Source organism: Coturnix japonica, chromosome 2, assembly GCF_001577835.2.
Source record: "Coturnix japonica isolate 7356 chromosome 2, Coturnix japonica 2.1, whole genome shotgun sequence".
Taxonomy (NCBI): domain Eukaryota; kingdom Metazoa; phylum Chordata; class Aves; order Galliformes; family Phasianidae; genus Coturnix; species Coturnix japonica.
In genome coordinates, this window is record NC_029517.1 from 134,039,638 (window position 1) to 134,058,953 (window position 19,316).

The 19,316-nt window shown below is 46.9% G+C and overlaps 1 protein-coding gene across 3 annotated transcripts in view; it reads right to left on the bottom strand.

The window, feature by feature from the left end:
• ZC3H3 (zinc finger CCCH-type containing 3) overlaps positions 1-11,202 on the bottom strand; it is a 139,702-nt gene extending 128,500 nt beyond the window's left edge. For all 3 annotated transcript variants that reach the window (XM_015856441.1, XM_015856440.1, XM_015856442.2), the window contains exons 1-3: positions 11,088-11,202; positions 8,426-9,749; positions 7,101-7,297 (exon numbers count right to left, since the gene is read on the bottom strand). In XM_015856441.1, the coding sequence (XP_015711927.1) occupies positions 7,101-7,297; positions 8,426-9,749; positions 11,088-11,133 (1,567 nt within the window). In that variant the 5' untranslated portion in view covers positions 11,134-11,202. The remainder of the gene's footprint in view (positions 1-7,100; positions 7,298-8,425; positions 9,750-11,087) is intronic.
• Positions 11,203-19,316: the final 8,114 nt, after the last annotated feature.

A 19,316-nucleotide genomic window follows, 5' to 3' on the forward strand; every position in this document is an offset into this window, starting at 1 on the left:
CTACCCAGGTTTTGCAAGGAGAGGAGCATTTGCGCTGGGGTGGGATTTGGGGGATTCTGACAGTACTGCGGAGGATGCTCTGGTATCAGAGCAGCCATCAGCTCACAGCCAGGGAAACATCTGCAATTTCAGCTGTGACCGTGTTGGGGATACCTGCCCGTCAGTTTACATATTAGGTGCAGGAAAACAGCAAGAAAAGGAAACAAAAGGGAAGAGGCTCATTGTCAAGCTCCAAGCTGCAGAGCCATTCGTATTTAAGTGCCTTAAATGCCCGCTTTTCTTTCCTTTCTTTTGACTTTAAGTACACAAGGAAGGACAATCAAAGGGATAAAAGGCAGCAGCGCTGAAATTCAGCACAATCAGAGCCAGATGGGTTGGAAACTGTTTTAAAAAATACCTATCAGCATCCCAGCTTTCCTCAGATGCATTTCTTAAACAGAGAGGATTGGTGATGAAACTGAATATTTCTCACCCTGAGGATATCCAGAGGGCTGCCCAGTCTGTTACACCTGCAAACAGAGGTCATGCAATACGATTTCTGCTCCATTCCAGGACACCCGACCTTCGAGGTCAAAGCAGCAAGTTTACACAGTCCATTTCTTGCACCTGCAAAGGAAACTTCAATGCACAGATGGAGCATCTGCACCAAGATAAAAAAAAAATCAACTCGTTTTATCACCTCTGGCATTCAATAAAGCAATTGCAAACCGTACTGTGAAAGTAACAGCAAGGAGAGACATCCAGCACTCAACAAGAGATGACCAAAGCTACATTGTGCTGCTCTGCTCTGGGGATGTGCTATTTAGGGTGGCACGATGCAGCCCCAGGAGGACAAACCAGATGCACGTCCTGCCGAGCTCTCTGCTTTCTCTTTAGTTTTTATTCTTTAAGTCTTTATTCAAAGGGAGGTTTTCTTTTTGTTGCAGCCCTGAAAGGTCTGAAATCTTAGCAAAGGACCCCTGTGAGCTTGAAAATATCAAGGGTCAGAGCCAATGAAAGGATGTCATACATCCCCAAAGCCAAATATTTCTTCCTGTTGTATAAATATATTAGTCTCCAAAGACGCGCTTGCTATTAACATCATTTCAGAGTCAAACAGCAGCCAGAACTGCACACAGGCAAGGGAGACGCTCTGAAATAGAGGATACTTGTATTATTTTCAAGCACACAATTTGAACTCTGCAGCAAAAGGAAAAAAGAATGGACACAACTAGGAATAATATAAGGAATTCTATGGGAAGAGCAGAGTGGTTTACATGGCAACCCCTGCTGCTCCCCAGACTGTCGTCACTTGGTCTTTACGGTCTGTTTGCAGGTGTTCCAGATGTGCAATCAGCACCTTGCACACATCCCTACCCAACCAGGCATTATTATCACGTGCCTGGCACATCTCCATCCAGATGTTCCCCGAAGTGCAGCCCCTGTTGTGTCTGACCCCAAACTCAATCAGCGAGGTGAGCTCTGGGGGATAAAAGTGGTCCCCGTTGCAACACCTCCTCATTTAGCAACACCGGTTTCTCTCCCTCAAAGCTGAATGTTATTTTTAAAAGGGCTCTCTGAAAACAGAATCCCCACTGCTGGCTGCCTGCAGTTCTTATTGCAGCTCTGGACAAGTCACCTGTAAATGCCAAGTAAAGCCAGAAACCCTACACTGTTACTTACGATTGCTGACGTAACCCGTGCAGGCAAAGAGCCAACTATGTGAACTTTTCCCAATTACTGCAAAGGAGCAAACAGTCACTTTGCAAGACACACTCCTCTGATCCAAAGGACAAGCCAGAGACCTGTCAAAACCATGATTTATGGGGCAAGGTCAACCTACATACAGCAGCACAATGCCATTGTCCTGGTGGTTTCTGGCGGCGCAAAGGGGTTGATGAGCTCAGAAGATGAGAATAACGATGGGGTGTGGAAGAACAGGGAGAAAACTGAGGGGTCCTTAGTTTCGTGTGTGATACAAGATCTTCCTTTTGAGGGGAAGGGACTCTTCATGAGACGTCACAGAGGTGTCATACTCGTGTAATGCAATTTGAGATGTCACTTACAAACAGGAGCAGCGCTTCGTGCAGTTCACTGAAGGGAAATAAAAAGCAAGATGACAGTAAAGCAAAGCAAACTTCCTCTTGTTTGAAAAGAAATAATTCTTTATTACACAGGAACCTCCCTGTTATAACTAAGAGGCCTTCACTTTACAAGTTACAAGAAAAAAAGAGAAAGAGGTCAACGCTGAGATCCCTCAAAGCTGCCAAAGGGATATAGACAGCCAGCATCAATAAAATTAACAGCAGCTGAGCATTCAGATGCCAGCCATAACTTACTGCTCATCATTTATGCCCCACTGACTTTCGGCACTTGCCTGGGCATGAGTAACACAACCCAGATCCCTCCACATTGACTGATGGTCATTTCCAAGCGCCCAACCCAACGTTCTCAAGATACACGGCTTGGAAATTTGATAAAGAAATGAAGATTTGGGGGATTTTTCTCCAAAGGTGACTATTGCTGATTGTAATTAAGGAGTTAGTAGACACTTACAGAGTCATAGAACAGTTTGGGTTGGAAGGGACCTCAAAGATCATCTCCTTCCAACCCCCAGGTTCCTTCTACCATCCCTGGAGGTATGAAAGAGAAGGGTGGATGCAGCATTGATGGACATGATAAGGATGGGTTGGGGTTGGACCGGGTGATCTTGGAGGTCTTTTCCAACTTCAATGATTCTATGACCTCTGCAGGTTCACCCCTGGGTCAGGTAGCAGGACAAGGGGAAATGGTTTTAAGTTGGAGGGAAAATATAGGTTGGGTATCAGGGGGAAGTACTTTATCAAGAGAGCGGTGAGGTGCTGGAACAGGCTGCCCAGACAGGTTATGGATGTCCCATCCCTAAAGTGTTTAAGGCCAGGTTGGATGGGCAGCCTGGTCTAGTATTAGATATAGATGCTGGTGGCTCTGCCTTTAGGAGGGGGGTTGGAGCTTCATCCCCACAGGCAACAGACGCGGGTTCAACTTTGTTCTCCCGCTGCTGAACAATGCACTTTGGAATTCAATTAAAGCGATTATCTGTTGTGCCAAATAAATTGTGTACAGCATATATCCTGCAGCATTTTACACCTTCGGGCTCATTATTTTCCTAACTGTTTCCCTCCTGTTTATGCTCTTTCAAATTAAATTGCTGATAATACTCGCCAAAAATAAAAAATGAGCGCACCTTGTCCGAAGAAAATTGATTCTCTTTTTTTCCTGAACCGGGCGATTGCCAGGTTTTATATACTCTGTTCTTGGCGATCATTAGTAATTCAATTTTCTTTTTATTAGCCCCCTTATCTGCTGAGCAATATAGTGGCAGAGCTGACCTCTTTCGCACGGGTAAATGTTTAAAATCTTTTCCCTGATTAATTTTGCCAGTTAAGGAAAAGAGGAGAAATGGCCCGGCTCTTAGCCATCACAATGAATAAAGCTTAATGTTGATTGTGATGGAATTTCTAATGCCAAAGAAATTGATTGAACGCAGCAATTACACCGCAATAGTAACTCAAGGGAAATGGGATAGTTTTCTCCTGGCCATAGCCTTTTGGTTATTTAAAACAATCCAATTTGCAAGGATAATTATATATTAGTGTTTTATCTGCCACTTGAAATGAACATGGGAGTTTTGATACTGGCCCAGCATTAGCAGGTTATTGCTGCAAATTACTTGATATCTGCTTTCTTTCACATAAAGACGAAATTAGGCCATCAATAACCAGAAAAAGGTGGGCTGGGGAAATGAGAGGGGCACGAGTGCCCTCTGCAGGGCTGAGGGGGAGGAAGGGCAGCACGAAACTCCCCAAAATCCCAAATCCTCCCCATTATTTCATAACGTTATACAGCTTCCACATCAGGCGTGCAAATAGACACAGCCTGGCTTCTCCTGCCCCAATCCTTGCCAAAAAAAAAAGTCATTTTAAGCCATTCGTTCTAGTTTATCCTGTATGAAAATCAAGGCAACAAGAGACGACGGTGCCAAAAGTCCAAGCAGGGTGAATTCAACCAGAGCAGTGTCACTGTATGGAGGGCAAGCATTGATTTTTGCAGCTTGCGATTGCAACCACTCACCTGTCTTTAAGCAAGCTGAGAAGGGGCCTCATCCTGCACGACACCAATTATTACCCTCATTGCTCCCAGTTGGATGCTGGTAGAACTAAAAGGGGGATGCATATATCCACACCTGAAGTATAGGACGAGGAGGACAATCCCTTTGCCACCACTTTTGGGTCAGGCAGAAACTCATTGAAAAACTGGGATCTGGTCTTCAAATATACCACAAAATAATGATATCACCATGCTTTGGAGGGGAATAACCCCATCTCCACTTCACAAAAACCCAACTGTTGCTGCTCAATCTCATCCAACCAAAAATCAAACAACAGTTGGGGGAACTCCACCCAGATCTTAATTATTAAGCTATACCTCCCCTATACAGCATGATCTGCCCCCTCTATGGAGAAACACATAGAGGAAGCATGATGTTTAAGCAGGAGTCTGGTCCAGATGCCAAATGACGTGGACACCGTCCATAAATTGGGATGCCATCAACTTCATCAAGCCACAAGGTTGGCACCCGAGTGAGTTCACAACTTCCAACAAAGCAATTATCTCCAAGACCTCCTTCCCTTCAAAAAGAGCTTAAGAACTTAAACAGGAAGGAAAAAAGAACGCTTTAATATTAATGAGCCATTAATATTAAGTAGTCAAGAGGTCCAATATCTAAAGGCTGTTTTATCAACATTAATTTGGCTCAACATTCTCCATTCCTCTTTGCTTTGGTCACACATTTGAGGTCTTCCCCTGTACAAACAGCCCCAGCACAAACTTTGTGTTATAACACATGGATGATGCAGGTATCTGCATTAGAAATGCTTTGTAGCTCTGTCATCCCATTAGATCAACTTCAAGTTTGGGACATATCCCAATTCCGAGCATCCTCATTCATTCTATGTTCTCCATCAGATGAATATTTCAGAGTCACTTTATGACATCTCCAAAGCACTCACTACCCAAATACTGCCATCAGTTTGTGGCCTTCCATTTCCACAAATGCCATATGAGGAACATCTGTGCTGCCTCAAATCCCACCCAGACCCTCACATTAAAGTAAGGAAGGCTGCCTTGAAAATACCCTATCTCTGTCTACCACCCAACAGCTTCTTCGTTGGCCACACAAGTATCACAGCCTTCCAGCTCACCAACTCAGTACTCAACCTTCACCAAGCGACAACCAAAATTCATCCTGCAGTTTCAGAGCTGTCAGGACTTTTGCTGAATTTCTCTGCCAGCTGAAGAAGCAAAGCAGCTGTGCATTGCCTGGTGCAGAGCTGCTGATGGCACACGAAGGAGCATCTGTCAAGTCCTGTGGGACCCCTGAAATGGAGGTACAGCAGAGGTAAGAACACCAGCAGCCATTTAGCCATATGATACCAGTACTTTGAAGAAACCAAATCAAGATGGTTTTTACAGCAGGTGCTTCAGTTTGCAAAGAAAAGAGCCACGCAGCATAAACAACAACCCTCTGTAAAGCAGATTCTTATTTCCACACTTATCAACCCAGACCATAAAACGCAAAGATCCAAACTGGGAAACAACATAAGTCACTTTGACAGCTCGCAACCTCATAAATCAGCCTTTGTTACCATGCATCAGAAGTACCTTGATCATTTGGATCCACTTTTTGGGCAGGGGACTGAACTAAATGCTCTCCCCAAGTGATTTCCAGCCCTATTTTTCCATTTCTCTCTTTTTCTTAAGCTTCTTTGTTTGCATTCCTCTACTTTGATAACAGCCAGGAACGCAGCTGTATTTCTGCAATATCTACATATTTTCAGGCCTACGTGGTTTTAAGATATAAATCTTTTCACCACGGGGACTGTTCATTACCTTCAATCAAGGAACTAGGATACAGCACACATTCCCCAAATGCAAAGGCTGCTGGCAGCTGACAGTCATGCTCCCAGAAGAGCAGATTTTGATCTATTTTGTGTATTCTCAACTTACACAAAGCTTCATTTTGGCTGGGCACATACTTCTGCTGACAGATACAATGAAGAGATGCTTGCTAAGCCCCAATGGCAGCTATGAGCCTCCCCAAAGCTGCAGCGCACTGACCTCCTCTGCTTCCCATTACAAAGCACGCAGCTGAACAAACTCTGCTCCCTGCTTAACACTGTGGTTCCACCTACACAGAGCAAAGATGTGGTTTAACCTCAGGTCCCAAACACCACAACAGCTTAGAGCCCTGTAAACAACATCTCAATTTCCTCATGCTGTCGCAACCCTAAATCCCTCTCCAGATACCAAGATGTAAGCAAGACTTTGGAGCTATAGTGTAGCCCAAGCAGCCTTTTCTCTATTCAAGCAACACCTATGATAGCACCAGTATGACAATGAGCTCAGTGTAGACACAATCAAAATGTAGTTGTCCCCACTTCAGATTAAACAGTGGGTGATTATGTTGACAATAAACAGGAGAACCTGACATCAAAGCCAGAAACCTCATGATACTGCTTCATTCACTCCTAGTTGCAACTAAGAAGTCAATGTCTGCTCTATGAACCCTAACTGGGAGGGGCCCAGTATTCCTTTAACAACTGCAGAAGTCAATGTCTGCTCTATGAATCCTAACTGGGAGGGACCCAGTACTCCTTTAACAGCTGCAATTTTAACCATATTCAACATAAAAACAAGACTTTTAAGAAACATCTCACTGGGACACAGGTGTGTTTGGTAATTCGTAAAGGAGCATCTCGTGATGTGACATGAAAAGCACAAGGTTTTCTCCTGTGCAAAAAGAGAGATGAGTCTTGTAGATATATTGTTGCCTCTGCTGTTCTCTCGCTTCCCTGCGCATCTTCCAACGCACTCAGAACAAAAAGGAAGCTTTGAAATGACCCCATCTGGAGACGTCAAAGCTCTGGGTTAAGGCAGAAGCCTTACTCCAGCCAGAACTCCTCCTAGTTTGCTCCAGGACCAATTATAGCAGCAAATTTACAACCCAGAGGACATGATAACCAACTTTCCAACTACAAGAGCCTCCCTTGGAGCTGCTTTCACCCTCAGGATGTTCCTACCTTCCCTGGAGGAGCCCTGGTTCTTGGCAGCTGGCAGCCTGCACAGCCTGTGCTTGGTGATCTGCACCAGCCCTTTGGGCGAGGAGCGTTTCGGAGTCACAGAAGCTTTTCCTCGCAGGATGTTTTTCTTCTTGGGATGGAAGGGGCTTTTCAGTGGTGTGGTGAGCAAAGGATTGCTCTTCTTATCCACTGGGTTGCTGTGAATGCAAATATCAGACTGTTAGAAGAGGGTACGGATGAGATTGAAACACACTTTGTCCTCTTGCCCACAACTAAGAGACAGAGGGTCACCAAGCTCTGTTTCTCCTCCATAATGCTCCATTATGAGAAACACTGAACAGAAAACTGCAAGTAAATAAGTGAATATGAGGAATATGAGGAGCAAGAGGTGTTTGACAGCCTAACTCAATTCACTTCAGCTTAAGAGATGTGAGGATGGAATGCTGGATGACAGGATCCAAGGAGAGGACCTGGGAAAAGGTACCTCCCAGACCCATAGCAAAGCTCACACATCGGTGCCACTGCCTTCACTTCATCCCACTTATCCTTTCCTTAAGCCTATCCTGGCTTGCACCCAGCCCTGATAAAAACATCAGCAATAAACACAGACCTTTGCAGCACTTCCATAATGCTTTCAGAGTAAGTTTAACCCCAACCCCCTTATCTACTTCCCCTCCACTTCCAGTGCAGATAACTCAGCCCTTTTCCTTCCTCTAAGCTTCATTTATTTAGTCTTTCTCCATTGCGCTCTGCCCCTTTCAGACATAGGGAGAGCGGAAAATTCATTCCAGGAGAATCTCAGTTGCTTCAGCACAAGACATTTACCCAGCATAGCACTAACTTAACTACAGGGAGAGGAGTGAGAACCTTCAGGGAAGATGCTTGGATTGCAGTGGTGGGCAGCACAAAAAGAACAGCGCTAAACGCAGAGCACTATGGATCTATCAGATTTACATCTAGGCAGCGTTTCTTCCCAGCAGACACAGCCTGCACAGCTCAGCTTCTTTCTCCCCTCTGTCCCTGTGTGATTCAAATCTCTTCTCCTTTCACCAGCAAGAAAACTCTGAGGATGAAAATAAATCAATAGGGAAAGCACCTGTTTCCTTTTCCCTTTGAATATTGGTCTGTTATCCAGGCCAAGGAGAAGCCTCATAAGTGCTCCAAAGGAATAAAGAAGAAACTGTTCCAGCTTCACCTAAAGCCTATGGACACGTGCAATGACAATTCTTCAAAGACCAGCAACTTGACACGGTTTGGTGATATGCTGATGGTTGAACATGATGATCTTAGTGGTCTTTCCAACCTTTATGATTCTATGACCTTACCTTGAGCTCGCCTTCCTCTTGATGATCTTTGTCCGACTCTTCACTTTATAACTGGTAAGCACAGCCTCACCCAAGGAGGGATTCACCCCAACTGATGTATCATTGGGAGGCAGCAAGTTGAAGGCTGAGGGCATCTTCTGATCCTCCGACCGCCACTTGAACGCTGACTTGGATGTGGAAGGTGAAGCCTGCAGACTGGACGCCTTCCACTTATACTTGCTGGGAGAAACACCCACTTTGGACTGCAGCCCCGATTTCTTCATCTTTGCTCCCAAATCTGTCTTTGGTGATATTTTTGAACCTCTCTCAGCTCCACTAGTGACCTTCTTAGCGCTGTCAGAAGCTCTGGGACTGATCCATCTCTTGACAGGACGAGAGCACTTAGTAGGGTTTGCAACCCAGGTGTAATTGGTTTTCCTGAACTTCGAAGCTTTGTTGGAGACCGTCACAGAAGCAGCTCTTTGGAGACTGGAAACTTTGGGGATTACAGAAAACTTGTTCTTCACTGGAGACATCACGACTGCTGAAGTCGGCGCCTGAGTGGGTTTAGAGTTCAGCTCTGCGTTTCCAAAGAGCTTTGGCTCTCTGTGAACGTCCCCGACCTGCTCCCAACTGCACTGTCCAGGAGCGGGTGGCTCTGGCTTCCACCATGCTGAGTGCTGAGCCTGATCGCAGCTCGGCAGAGCTGACAGCAGCTGTGGCTCCGTTTTCAATGTCACAGCGCTTTCGCTGGCACTTCTGGAGCTTTCAGCCAAGTGCACCTTCCTGGGGTTGTCAAACAGGTACGACGAGCTGACAACGCGGTGAGACGAGCTAAATGAAACAGAGAGAGAGGGCTTCGCTTCTTCTTCTTCTTCTTCTTCTTGGTTTGTGTACAAAGGGATGGAGGAATCCAGAGCAACAAGCTCTGTTTTAAGCCCGGATACATCACAATAAGCACTGGCATCACTAAATCCTTCAGTACCTACAACGCCAGTCTTCTGCGTCACCTGGATGCCCACTACAATGTTCCCATCCGTGGTTAAGTCCACTTGTCTCTCTGGGGACTCTGCTGATGGTATGGCTGACTGGCTCTCCTCATTGCTCCCAAAAGCCCCAGATGTGGTGGCACTCCCAACATCACACACCAATCCCGGTGGCTGGTTCACAAGGGAGTATTTCTTCCTCCAAGAGTGAGCTCGGCGTGGCTGGAAATCCCTGGGAGGCTGTAGCTGGGAATATCGGGTTGAGAACGTTCCCCTCCTATTGAACAAGTGCTGACGTGGGCCAGAAGACAGCGGTCGTGGCACATCCCCATGGGTGTTCCTGTGGTTGTCTATGAGACCTGAAGGACAGAAAACAGCATCTGTTAATCGCCAGCCCCAAGGGGGAGGCTTCCAACATCACAGCTCTAGTTTTCCTCGCACCACAATGAGGGCAATCACTCACACAAGCGCTGATTTTATTTCCATGTATTACTTCAGAGCAACCTCTGAGCCCTGCTATAAGGCCGTCAGGAGGGTTGCACTAACACTGGGCTGCTTACACACAAGCCCAAAGCAACATATATATACATAATATAAATATATTATATAACATAATATAAAGCAACAATGAGGAAGCTCCAAAGCAGCCCCAGCTTCACACTGAGTCACTGCACATTCATCCCTTTATGTTGTCACTACACCCAGGCTCCTAATTAGCAGCTGAGCTAATGGACACACATGAGGCCCCACACACCCCAAAGGACTCTTGGCTGCCCTCATAGGCCCCACACACCCTAAAAGCCTCTTGGCTGCCCCCACACACCCCAAAAGCCTCTTGGCTGCCCCCACACACCCCAAAAGCCTCTTGGCTGCCCCCACACACCCCAAAAGACTCTTGGCTGCCCCCAGAGGCCCCACACACCCCAAAAACCTCTTGGTTACCCCCACACACCCCAGAAGCCTCTTGGCTTCCCCCATAGGCCCCACATACCCCAAAAGCCTCTTGGCTGCCCCCACAGGCCCCACACACCACAAAAGCCTCTTGGCTGCCCCCATAGACCCCACACACCTCATAGGCCTCTTGGCTGCCCCCATAGGCCCTATACACCCCCAAAGCCTCTTGGCTGCCCCATATGCCTCACAGACCCCAAAAGCCTCTTGGCTGCCCCCATAAGCCCCACACACCCCAAAAGCCTCTTGGCTGCCCCCAGAGCCCCCACACACCTCATAGGCTTCTTGGTTGCCCCCATAGGCTCCACACACCCCAAAAAACTCTTGGCTGCCCCCACAGGCCCCACACACCCCAAAGACCTCTTGGCTGCTCCCATAGGCCCCATACACCCCAAAAGCCTCTTGGCTGCCCCCACAGGCCCCACACACCCCATAGGCCTCTTGGCTGCCCCCACAGGCCCCAGACAACCCAAAAGCCTCTTGGCTGCCCCCATACACCCCAAAGGCCTCTTGGCTGCCCCCATAGGCCCCACACACCCCAAAGGCCTCTTGGCTGCCCCCACAGGCCCCACACACCCCAAAAGCCTCTTGGCTGCCCCCACACACCCCATAGGCCTCTTGGCTGCCCCCATAGGCCCCACACACCCCAAAAGCCTCTTGTATGCCCTCATAGGCCCCACACACCCCAAAGGCCTCTTGGCTGCCCCCATAGACCCCACACACCCCATAGGCCCAGCCCCCCGTACCCTGTAACAGCCGGATCTCCCTCCTCAGTCTCTCCCTTTCCTCCATCCTCGCAACGTTCCCGTAACGCCCCGAATACGTGACGTCATCACCCCGCGACGGCCCTCACGTGACGCTCTGAGAGCGTTGCTTGGCAACGAAGGTAACTGCGGCCTAGTTTGCGTTGCGAAGCCTGAAGTAGGCCTGGGCCTTGTTTTTCTCTCTGTTTTCCATCCCAGCCAGGCCAAGAGGCTCAGGAACCAGCTGTATCCCACGAGCCCATCTCTCAGCCCATTAATTAGCACATTACAGCCCATCTCTCAGCCCATTACTTAACACAGGGACTAAAGAGGAGTGTGGGGGATTGCTTGTGTAGATTTCCAACCCCATGTTGGGTCATGGGGCTTGATTGTCATGGGAAATCTTGTAGATTTCCAACCCCAAGGTCATGGGGCTGCCCTTTGTGGGAATCAAATGTTGTTTCTGCATTTAGAACAAAATATGAATATATAAGTGAAGAAATTTGTAGTTATTAGGTAAAAATCATAGTTATAAAGACCGCAGCTCCTGTCTGTCCAGCTATCTGAAATAAAACTACTTTTTGGTGCTGGACAAATAGGACCTGAGTGATAAAAGATCCAAAGAGGATAAGTTAAAATAACAATATAACCGTATAAACTAGCAATAATATATGATTTAACGTTTTTGTTGTATACACTGTAAAACCTACAAGTCATGCCATACCTAAGGATGTGCCTGGAGAGATATGGGAAGGACTGGAATCACCCACCCCAGGCTTTTTGTTTAACGACGGTCTCTGGGACAGAACGGAAGAAGCTTTGAAGGGAATCAATATATCAATACGATAAGATACCGAGACATCTTGGAAACAAAACCAGCGGGATGGCGACTGACTAACACAAGATAACGCGGGAATTAACAAGTGTCAGAATGTAATTAACTAATGCAAACCTCGAGTAAAATTGTAACCTGGAATACCCAATCAAAGGGGAAACAGGAGGGGAAAATGTATGGGAGACAAGGTATAAAAACTGTAACATCATGTCCATAGGTGCGCTTCTGCCATCAGGGCGCCTGCAATTGCAATCGCGAATAAAAACTGCTTTTTATCAGAGATACCGTCCTGACCAAAAATTATTGAGGATATTTCCAACACCTTCATCAAGCAGAAGTTGGACCACATGGATTCAGAGATGCTTCCAACCTCCTCCATTCTGTGATTCTATGATCTATCTTTCCCTACACCCCAGTGGTCCCCTGCTCAATATAATGGGGTAATTGGCTCCACAAACCTCACTTTGTGATGTATTTCTTTGACAGCTTACAGGGCATTTTTATATAATAGAATCATGGATTTATATCATTATTAAGGTTGGAAACAATCACTTTCAGGGCATTTTTATATTATAGAATTGTGGATTTATATCATTATTAAGGTTGAAAAAGACCAACCATCTACCAACCACCAATATAAAGCCCTATTGCTGAATGCCTGTCAGAAACTGAGGCAAATCCAGGTGGCTTTCTGAGATCTACTTCTGCTTTCTTACCCTAAAAGGACTTTTTTTATGACCTGGACTGTCCCACATCTTGAAAGTCAGGTGGCCCCATGCTACCTGAATCAATCAGGATTACATACAAAGCGGATCCATAAAATTGAGAGCGCAAGCAGAGAATAACATCATTTATATGGCCATTTTCCTCAAGGAGTTTATTTTCCTCATGATTCCATTCTTTTCTAAGGGAATAAAACCCATAGCATTAAACAAGGCCACAACACAACACAGAGAGCCTTCTTTGCTTCCCCCTTTGCAAAACAAATGCGTGTCCTCTTGTGCAATCCTGTGCCATAATGAAGGAGCACAAGAGAGCAGATCTGAGATGGAAACCTCTGATCGGCATCGATTGAACCCCGAACCTCACCCAGGATTTTGTAACCACTTCACACTGGTAGGAATTGGCATTTGTGCCAAAAACAGCCTCCCCCGCTCCCAGCTGCTTGCTTCCCTCCCTGGTGCTGGCACAGAGATTTGAGTGGCTTGCATAAATGAGCAAGGATGAGCTGTTCTGAATTAAAATGAATTCAGCACATGCACGGGGGAAAGCTAATTTTTAACAGAGGGAAGCCATGTATCCATCCACCCCTCCCACAACACCCAATGATGGGAACAAATGAGATGAAAGCACCGTTTTGCCAACCTGTGCCAAAATACCACTCCAACAACACCCAGACTTGGGAACGAATGAGCTGAAAGCAGCGTTTTGCCAACTTATACCAAAATACATCACTAGAAAAAGGTAAGGATGGGGCAAGGTAGTGCTGGAGGATCTTGGGCTCCCTTTGGTGCTCTTTGGATGATCTTTGGAGTCTCCTTGACTGTTCCATATAGGAGAATTTGGTGGGCAAGGGGTGTAGAGGAGCAAGGATAGCACTTATATCATTTGTGGTGCTCAGAGATATGATTTAGTGGAGGGTTTTTAGAGTTAGGGTTCTGGTTAGGCTGTGGTTGGATTTGATGATCTTCAAGGTCTTTCCCAACTTGGGTAATTCTATGATTCTATGAACTGGATCTTCTATAGGGAAGAAACAAGAGCATCATGCCTTGAGGCATGGAGTATGCCCGTGTAGGATGCTGCATCACTAAAATTCTTGTTCTTTTCCAGCATTCTGTAAGGAAGCATTACCCATTCATCGACACCTGTTACAAACAGCACATCTGAAAGCTGCAGGAATTCACAGCACTCGTTCTTCGTTCGTAACACGACGCTTGCGTGACACTTGTTTGTAAGTCTGATTTAATTAAAGAAACAGTAAAATGCAAGTGTGGGTTTTTTGACGCTGGGCTGGCAAAGCGTCTGCATGAAAATGCCCCAGGGATGGTGGCACATTTAAGAGAAATTAAATTGTCTCATTCTGCCCAGAATAAACACGGCGCTAATCCCTCTAATGGCCTTAAAACACCACTAGAACTGCAGATCCCGCGACAAGCGTGCAATAGGACCCAATTAAGCTGCTTACACATTTGAAATCATGGTCTCATCGTGGTTTGTGTCTGGAGTCTCTGGGTGGCTGAACGTGCTGAGACAAGCGAAAACACGGAACTTCATTAAGCGCTGCACCAGCAGATTGCTGGGACCTGACGACAAGGGTGAGTGGGAGGCATCGGCATTTCTGCCACCTGCTCCCAGTTTCCAAAGGCATAGGGATCTCCAGGGAACCCTGGATCCTCCAGCATAGCCTGGAATCCATTAAAAGGAGCATCCTGCATGGGGAAAATGCTGTTATTTTTCTCTGTGGGGCACCTGTGAGTCTCAGATGGAGCATTGCATTGAATCTTGAAGGAAACTTGTCAATAAAAATGTAAAACTTGTGAGAATCCAGAAAGAAAGCGGGAAATCTTTATTGTAAAGGCTTAGAAAATATGGGCTATTGAAAAATGAAAATATCTATGTGTGGAAACGTTAAAAAGGAAGACAATGAAGGAGGAGGAAGAGAAGGAGAAGGAGAAAAGAAGAATGAGAAAGGAGAAGGTGAATGGGAAGTAGAATGAGAATGAGAATTGGAATGGAAAAAGAAGAGATATAATATGAAAAATAACATCTATTCGGCTGTGCTTGATGTCCTCTTTCCCTTTACCTTTCTCCTTCCTCTTCCCCTTTTTCCATTCTCTTTCCTCTTTTCTTTCTCACATTCTCCTCGTCCTTTTTCTCCACCTCTGTTTCTTCTTCTTCCTTCTCCTCTTTTTCATTCTGATTTAGTTTTCTGCTTGATCTGGCCTCTAATAAGATTCACCATGCACCCACAATACTATAAGCAACGCAATAAAGGTCCATGGGAGAAGAGCATCGTGTGTATCTCTTCTGAGGCAGTAGCACGGACCTGTCTTGCTTGGACCTAAGCCCAGAACCATGAGAACATCTTGAGGTGGCCCATCACAAGCTGCAAGCCTCTGAATTAGAAAGAAGACTTCAATCCACACTCCAGCCGCCAAGAAATCTCTGCCTCCCATTTTGACCAGCCCAGTCCCAGAGAGCTGTTTCTCCAAGAAGAGTAGCTTGGATGGCAGGTGAGAAATGTGCAGGTACTTGAGAGGAAGATGGAGCATCTTACAGCATCACAGAAACATTAAGGTTGGAAAAGACCTCTAAGATCATCTAGTCCAACCAACCAGCTACCACCAATACTGGCCACTAAACCACATTCTTCAGTGCTACATCTCGACATTTCTTGAACACTTCTGGGGACAGTAACTCCACCACTTCCCTGGGCAGCCTGTTCCAATTCATTTTACCACTCTTTCTTCATTTGCAATGGAAGGAGACCAGGAGCTGATGCAAAGCTTAAGGAGGAGGAGTGCCATGGGCCAAATAGCAGCAAAAGAAATAAGCACATTTCCCATTAGGGACAATTCCAATAGCACCATTGTACAAGACAAGTAGTGAGAAATAACTTGTGTCCGAGGAAGAAGGAAAGCATCAGGGGAAAAGGAAGAGGAATTCAATCGAGATGGTGTCAGGTTATTAAATCCAAGCTCAAAACCAAAGAAGCACTGCTAATCCTCCTAAAAGCCCCAAGGGCTGAGCTTAGGATCCCAGGGGTCGCATCCTGCATCCTACAGCCCCCAGCCTTGCTCTGCAGGAGCTCAGCAGCTATTTATCATTGAAGAAAGTTGCTTCTTCTCCAAAAAGAAAAGTTTTTGCTATTCTAACTTTTGCAAAAAAAAAAAAAAAAAAGAAATCTCCTTCCCAAGGGCAAGCAAACTCTCAAATCCTATTTTTGCTGATAATAGCGCGACTAGGAGCTCTAGGGAAGGAGATGTCTCCTGGGTTAGATGGAAACCAGAGAGGAAAATGTCAGCAACAGGAAGAGAAACTGCTGCACAATCCTAAAGGAAAAGCCACCTTCATTTATCAAGTGGGCAACAGTTTTCTGCTATGATGTCTATTTTTCTGCCCTTTTTCTTGCCTGCAGTCTTGCTGCTGGCACACACACACACAGACCTAAATACATGAATTTGTAGAAGGGGAGAAATGAGAGCAATAGTCATTGCTGCCATTCCCAGCTCTTTGCCAATAGGTTTATTTCTGTCCTCCACTTTTACCTGCTGAAATAAGGATGGTTTGGGCAGGGATTGAATGGCTCCATTCCATCTTCTGACTATGGCAATGCAAGGCCAAATGGTGCCCTCTTGTCCCCACTGTCCCCTTTACAAACACATTGGATCGCCTTTACTGTCTGCTCCACATTTCTCAGTCCCAGGCCAACGCCATTGCAACACTGCCTGCAAAGATCCATTGCAACATTTCCATTGCACGACCTGCAGCTCAAAGGCTCACGGCTAAAAACATTTGCAAAACCTTTCAGCGCAACGAGGCTCTGGAGTTTCACAATATGACCAAAGAGAGGAACAGCAAACCATCCCCAATAAACAGAAACCTGCAAGCACAGATTTGGGGTGCTCAGCTTTACCTGTTTTACAGGTGCCCCTGGGTACCCACACACTTCTGGATGGGGGGGTTCAGTCCTTCTCCCTCTTCCAGCCCCCATAAGGTGCTTTGCTTTAGTAGCAGCTTGGTTATATCTTTGCTTCGGAGGAGCTAAAATTAAAACAGTGACTCCATTGCAGACTGAAAACAGAGCATTCCTTCTCTGCCTGCGTGCTTTGGATGGACATCAGAAGCCAAACTCATGCTGCAAAATCCCCTGTGTAAAAGCAATCTTCTATTCTGATCCTCTGTTCACTGTGGTTGGGATGTTCAGTTCCCAGACCTGAGCTCAAGGGGCTCCGAGATGGGATTTGCCTGGAAATGGAAAACATAAACACAAGAAGCCAACATCTCTGCAGCTCATTGCTTTAAACAAAAGCTCATTCTGCTCCAGAGAAGGGCTGAAAACAGAAGTTGATTCATGGATAAAGAAAAAAAAAAAAGAATTAAAAAACAAAAACAACAAAATAACCATCAGGATCTCATCTTTACCCAAATTCTTTAATTCTTCAAGGAAGAGTGTAGACTGCCAAGCACAAAGGTAAAGATCTCTACCTGCACCCTTAAGAGCTGGGGAGATATTAATGACTCCCATAAACCAGGAGTGGAGCTGCAAACCATGAGGATCCTGGCAACCACTGGGATAGGAATGAGGATGTCGTGGTGTTCAGACAGAGGCATCAATCGCACCAAGTGGGTTCTTTGTTTAATGGCTTTAATGAGGACTGAAATAACCTCCACAGGTTCTGTGTTCACAGCAGCTTCTGTGTCTTATCTCCCACCAGGGCTGGTGGTTGATCATGCTGTGCTAAGCCTCTTTTACCAGGATTATGAGGTTCCTGAGCATCCATCCACCTTTGACACAATTGGGTACATGAGCCTCCATCACTGGGACCTTGAGACTCCTGAGCCTCAACCACAGGATTCCTGGGCTCCTGAGTCTTCATCGTGGGGACCCTTGAGTACCTGAGCATTTATCACCATGATGCTGATAAGCCTGAGCCTCCATCTTTGGAATCTTTCAGAGCCTGAGCCTCCACAACCATGGCCCTGAGGTTCCCAAGCCTCTATCACCAGGATCCAGAGATACCCAAGCTTCCATCAGCAGATCCCTGAGGTTCTTGTACCCCAACCACAGGATCCCTGGGTGCCTGCACCTCGGTCACTGGGACCCTGAGGTTGCTGAATCTCCATCACTAGGATTTACTGGTGTCTGAGCTTCCACCACCATGGCCTTGAGGTGTCTGAGCCCCTCTCACCAGGACACTGAGGTTCCTAAGCCTCAATTATCAGGATCCTGACATGCCCAAGTCTCCATTAATGAGACCCTTGCGTACCTGAGCATCCATCACCATGGCCCTGAAATGCCTGGGGCCTCCATCACTGGGACCTTCTGGAGACCGAGCACCCATCACCAGGACCCTGAGATGCCTGAGCCCAACACCAGCCCTTCTGGGTGCTCCAGCATAGATCCCCAGTGCTGCACTGTCCCATTTGGGTGCAAATCCCACGGCAACCCCTCAGATCCAAAGCATGGAGATGGGAAAAAGCTCACCCTGAAACCCTGCATCCCCAAATCCCTGCAGTAACCCCCTGCTCCCTCCTCAGCCCCATAGCTCCTCAGCCCCATAGCTCCTTAGCCCCATAGCTCCTCAGTCCCATAGCTCCTTAGCCCCATAGCTCCTGAGCCCTATAGCTTTTTAGCCCCATAGCTCCTTAGCCCCATAGCTCCGAACCCTATAGCTCCTGAGCCCTATAGCTCCTCAGCCCCATAGCTCCTCAGCCCCATAGCTCCTTAGCCCTATAGCTCCTGAGACCCATAGCTCCTTAGCCCCACAGCTCCTCAGCCCTATAGCTTGCCCTGCTGTCAGCTGAGTTCAGTCCAGGCTCAGTAGCGCAGACAGCCAGGAGCTAAACCCAAAACAGCCATTTTCTTCTTCTATTTTTCCTCCTATTTTACCATTTCACCCCACACAGGGCAGGAATGTCTACAGCCTCCCATCCCCCCACCCCATCCTTGGAATAACCCCCACCCCCCCCCTATTGGTAAAGGGCTGGAGACACCCCCATTGCCCATCGTTGTTTCGGCTTCCTCTAGATGTCACCCTCCGTCCGCCTCTTCCGTCGCTGTGATTTTTTTTTTTTTCCCCCCCTTTCTCCAAGATCCTGCTTTTTTTTTTTTTTTTTTTAAATTCCTTTCTGATCTCTTTCCGGCCATGTGTGATTGCAGTTTCCTCTGGGCGTCCATTTCATCAGCCCGAAATTAAGGAGAGAGCGGAGAGACAGAGGGGACAGCAGGCAGCCGCCTCCTTAAACCTCCCCACCACCCCCACCACCAACAACCTCATCCCATCGCACCGACCCCACACCCCCCAGGTTGGGCACCCCGCTGCCCTATTCCGCTTTGCACGGAGGCCGGGGATCGATTTGCTCCGCTTGGCTGCTTTTGGGGTGACTTTGCTTTTTTTTTGGGGGGGGGGGAAGGGGTGAATTTGCTTTTTTGGAGGATTTTTTCTTTGTATTTTTTTCACTCAAGGTATCCCCAACCTTAAGGGCTTGCGGTGACCGGATGGTTTTTATCCCTCCAGCTCTAAAGCTTCATCACCCATCTTCCCCCAACACCGCTGGATGCGAACGTCGGAGTCGGATTCTCCCATTGCTCGGAGAAAATCCCTGCAGAGGATTTGGATTCATTGCTCTCCTTTGGATTCCTCCCTTCATGCATGAGACAACCCCGGCTCTGC